This window comes from Cibotium barometz, chromosome 27, assembly GCF_041138505.1.
Source record: "Cibotium barometz isolate CiBa-2024 chromosome 27, ASM4113850v1, whole genome shotgun sequence".
NCBI lineage: Eukaryota > Viridiplantae > Streptophyta > Polypodiopsida > Cyatheales > Cibotiaceae > Cibotium > Cibotium barometz.
Window position 1 is genome coordinate 35,410,779 of NC_141072.1, and position 5,053 is coordinate 35,415,831.

At 39.2% G+C, this 5,053-nt stretch overlaps 1 protein-coding gene across 2 annotated transcripts; it reads left to right on the plus strand.

The window, feature by feature from the left end:
- The first annotated feature begins 353 nt into the window (after positions 1-353).
- Positions 354-1,762, plus strand: LOC147623333 (cell number regulator 4-like). Of its 2 annotated transcripts, none has more exons than XM_086821841.1 (5): positions 354-445; positions 567-644; positions 755-826; positions 947-1,159; positions 1,346-1,762. In XM_086821841.1, the coding sequence occupies exons 2-5, from the start codon at positions 569-571 to the stop codon at positions 1,402-1,404; spliced, it is 420 nt and encodes a 139-aa protein (XP_086677967.1). In that variant the 5' UTR covers positions 354-445; positions 567-568; the 3' UTR covers positions 1,405-1,762. The 2 variants fall into 2 exon arrangements, with proteins under 2 accessions (XP_086677967.1, XP_086677966.1); XM_086821840.1 differs by having other exon boundaries at positions 360-445; positions 562-644.
- The last annotated feature ends 3,291 nt before the right edge of the window (positions 1,763-5,053 follow it).

Consider the following 5,053-nt stretch of genomic DNA (forward strand, 5'->3'; position numbering starts at 1 on the left):
AAAGAGTATTTTAGAAATGTCCTTCTTAATTATCAAACGCGTGGGTACATACTCGTGCCTACATTATTTCGCCTACGTGACGTGACACAAAAAGAAAAGTATACAAAAAATGATAGCACAAAATAATCTACATGGGGAAAGTTTATAGGGTCTTTGACCATTTGGTGGAGGCAGTAAGGCTACAAGTTTATTGGAGCACCGGGTCAGATGATGGGCTTCTCTTACCTATCAAAGTTGTCATGGCTCTGATTGGCCCATAGATGCCCCGTCCTGGTGGTGAGACCACACTTCCACGCGGAGTCAGGACAAGACAACGCGCTTTTGAACATACTCGTGATTACATTGTTTATCTATCCAGCTTTGCCTTATCCTTGTTTGCACAGAACAGCGATGGCATGTGCGCCTGCTTCGATGATTGTGGCTCGTGTGCATCATATTTGAACCGGTCCATAGATACTGATCGTGACTACATTATTTATTTACGCGCACAGCTTTACCTATTCCTTGTTTACGTTTACAAACCGGCCCAGCTTCCCCTAATCCTTGTTTGCGTTTACACAGAACAGCTATGGCAACTGACGGCGCCCAACTACCTGGACAGTGGACTACAGGCCTGTGTGGCTGCTTCGCTGATTGTGGCTCATGTACATGCACACAGAACCCATTCTCGCAAAAGCTCTCTCTCTAATTTTGAATTTTCTTAATGATATCTCATGTATTGCAAGCTGTGCTGTGTGTTTATATGATCGTGCAGGCTTCTGCAGTTTGTGCTGCCCATGCATCCCAGTTGGCGAAATAGTCCATGTTTTGGACGAGGGACAAACTTGTGAGTAATTGAATACACGGAGCTCATTAACTTAAAAATCAAGGGAAATTAACCTAAATCAATTAATAAGTGCTTAATCAAGGCTGTGCTAATGGAAGGATTTATCGTTGTCGATTGCAGCATGCTTAGGAGGAGGCTTGATATTCTGTCTACTGCAGTGGTTTACGGGGCTGGGTTGTTGCTACACGTGCCTGTACAGGAAGAAGCTAAGGCTGAAGTACAATCTGCCGGCGGAGCCCTGCAATGACCTGTGCACCGACTGCTGGTGCCTATGCTGCTCCATCGCCCAGACCTACCGAGAGCTCAAGAACCGCAACGTCGACCCAGCCCACGGTATGATTCTTTTGAAGGGTGATTGTGTTTTCACCTTTCTTGTGAAGGTTTTGACCTCTTTGGAAGGGTACTCCAACCTTCAAATTCTAGCATTGTTATATATCATTAATTAGACTTTATACTCATCAATTGCTCGAGTTAAGCTCACCTTTTATCTTTTTTTCTACAACCTATTATCTCCTGTAGGTTATGTACCTGTCAGAGCAACCGCCGCCCCACCGCCTCAGTTCATGCAAAGAGCTTGAGCATTTGATCAAGTGAATGCATTTCAAAAGTACTTGTGTGTAATATTGTGGTCTACTTCAGTCTTACTTTTAAATACCTTCTCTACCTCACATTTGGCTTGTCTATCAAGCTGAAATTGAAGGCCTACCTTACTTAACCTTCAATTTAAATGCCAAATGTCAAAAACTAGGTTGATCTTCAAAACATATATGTTTGTTTATGTTTACAATTTGGAAAAATTTTCAAAATAGTGGCCGTATGTGTTCTTTTTTTCAACCCTATTTTGTAAGAGGCCTTCTTTAGAAGGTTTGACGGGCTTTCGTGCCCTCTAAAGGCTTCAAATTTCAGCATAAATGTAAACCATACATGGATTTGATATTTTAGACCCACTGATATCGCTCTTCAACATAAAACACCCCCTAAAAAAAGGTCATTTATTGCGCTTGACTAGTATTTACAATTCATGCATGTGAATTGGGGGATTCGCCTAAGGACACGCATGCCTAAGCATGAGTTTCAGAACAAGGGCTTTATAAGTTCAAATTTATACAAAAAGTGGAAGAAATAAAATTTCATAAGGGGTTCTTCATTGTATAGTGAGAGGTTTTAAAAAAAACATATATTTGTAGATGAGTAAGGATTCCACACTCACAAATAAGTGATTTCATAAAATATCATTTGAATGTATAGAAGAGATGAATGATCATTTTAAGGATTCCAGACTCACAAATAAGAGGTTTCATAAAATATCATTTGAATGCACATGTTACATAAGGGTCTCCAACTAGTAAACTTTGTGAGTGAATGTGGGAATTTAAAATATAAAATAATGGATTGAATCATCTAGTTTTTGAACCCCCCTCCCCCTTTCCAAGCCTATGGAATCCCTCCTAATAGGGGCCTCCTGAGCCATGAAGACAAGCCATTAAGTAACGAAATAGGAAGGGCTCCTCAAAGATGAACCCTTGCTTTCCCTCACCTGAAAAGAATTGGAGATGGAGAGAAAACGAGATACGTTCTCAATTAACAAGACAATTCCAATATGGAAGAAACAATACTGCACTTTTATTCAATGGAGTAGAGTAGCAATGACCATTACATACAATGGAGTAGAGTAGCAATGACTACTACATACAAATCATGGGCTAATCCCCAAACCCAAAACTAATACCAAGAGGCTCAATAAGCTCTCATATGTCAATGCGTACAATAGCAAGAGTGTTGGCTACAATCAGCACCACACTACACTCTCAACACTACACAGTATGTATGTGTCTCACTCTCCAACTATGTCCACCTACAAACTACAACTATAGAAGAACTGATATATCTCACGCTTGTGAGTGAACCACGACCAATCCTTTGGTAGGTAGATGCTCCATAATATGGGGAACAACTATTCTTCACACTCCATGAGTTGGAGGATCAATCTTCTTTAGTTATTGAGGTCGCCAAGTAGGTAGGTAGGTGCAGTCCAGAATTCTGTAGGTAGGTAGACAGCTAACTTGCAGGCTGTATATATCATCATTCTAGAAATCTGATCTGGAAGATCCCAACGGTGAGGTTGTCCATAAAGAGAGGAACAATTTATCTCAGACTGCTCCAAAAGTTAACGGTGGGATTGAGAGATATTAATACTTCAAACCTACATACAGCAATGTTAGCATCCAGAATTTTTCTCCTTGATTGAAGGAGTCTCTTTCACCAACCATGCACGCGTGATGTGTGCTATCAAAGGTAAATCCAAAGTCAATTCTATGACCTTAGGCATGTACATTACAACATATCACCATCAAGGTATCAATCTTGACTTTGCTCAATCAACCTTTATGAAGAGATCGTATTGACCTTGCATACTTTAACACCTTCCCTCAAGTTCAACATTATCTCCCTATGGTGCTCCATCGCCCAGAGCTCAAGAACCACAACGGCCCGACCTATGATTCTCCAGCTAACACATCTTTAATTAGACTTTCTTCTCTCTCTCTCTCTCTTAGACTGTATACACTCACCCTGTTTGCTTGTCTTTCTTTTTTTTCTTTTCTTAAATCGACCCCTCATCTTAGATTAATAAGACCATCTCTCTCTCTCTCTCTCTCCATTGCTCGAGTTAAGCTCACCTTTAATCTTTTTTCATAAAATATCATTTGAATGTGCACGTTAAGTAAGGGTCTGAAACTAGCAAAGTCTGTGAGTGAACACACACTCGTAGTTTCCCATTTTTCTATGATAATGGGTGACACCCAATTAATATATGTTTGATTTGGTAAAGGAATCTCCTAGCAATAATCTTCGCAATTTCTTCTTACATAATTGTGGAATATTTGGGATAAATTTGATAAGGTCTTTGCCTTGTTGGTCTTGAGCCTTCTATGATAAGGATTGTGTGTTGTAGCACCTACATGAAACTCCCTTAAATATATCCATGTTTTTCTAGGTAAAGTAATTCTTGAATTATCTCATTAAGTCTACCACTTCCCTTCCCTCACAAGGAGTTAGGTCCTTAGCACATTGAAAACTAGTTTGGGCTCCTCCCCATGTTTTGGCTAAGTCTATGGCCTTGACTTGAGCAAGTCCATTCCCTCTTGCTCTTCCTTAGAACGTTGGGCTCTAAATGCAAACAATTGTTCGTTCACACATTATATATGTTTTATATTGCTCAGGGACTAATCTTAAGTCCATTATATCATCTTCTTTTGTGTTGATTTGGGGCAATATCCTCTTAGTTTCTCATTCTTCCAAGGCTCAGTTTTTTTACGTCTTTTAGATCTAGAAAGTTACGACTCAACTTTTTTTTGAAGCTTGATATCTTTCTTGTGTCTTACCAAGGAAATTGATTTTTTATAGTTCGATGCCCTAATTATTAGAAAACTCCTCATACAACTTTGTAGCCTTAACATGTCTTTGCCATTGTGTATCTATGCATTTACTTCATAACATGCTGTTATGTTTAGCTTGATAGCATTTTTTCCCTAACCATTTTCTAAGGTGCTTCCCTTTTGGCAATGATTCGGTATCAAAGCTTGTTGACAACATTTTTTTTGAAACATTACAATACTCCCCACTCTTATCATCATGAAAGAAGTCGAAGGGCCTTGCTTCATTGAGTCCAAATTCATGTACTTATTCCCCGACTAGGGCACATCATTGACAACACATACATCTAGTTTTCACTAAAATCTGGAGGAGGGAGGGATGAATACATAAGGTCCTCAAACTCACCCTTAGTTTGATAAACTTTTGGTTTTCACACGTACAGTGATGTGGTGTGATCAATGGGTAACTGACTCATTTCTAAAGAGGTTACCCTCCATAGGAGGATAAGTCTTGCATGTCCGTTAATAATTGGGTGTCTTTTCATAAATAGACTTAATCTAAGGACTAATTATCCAACAACCTAGTAGGCATCATCAACTATCTACTACCAAGCACGAAATCATACAAATCTACTTGTTGGCGCAAGACATTCATCACTATGAAGGTGTGATGATACTCGAATGAAAAGATTTTTTACTTATTCTTGTAATTGTTCTATCAACCATTTTTACAACAAGGCTTATTCATTCTAAGGTCAGTGTTCCCCATGTTTCCTAATATTTATTTATAGTGATGCTCACTTTAGCTCCACCATCTAGGATTACGTGATATCCATTATAATATATGAACGGT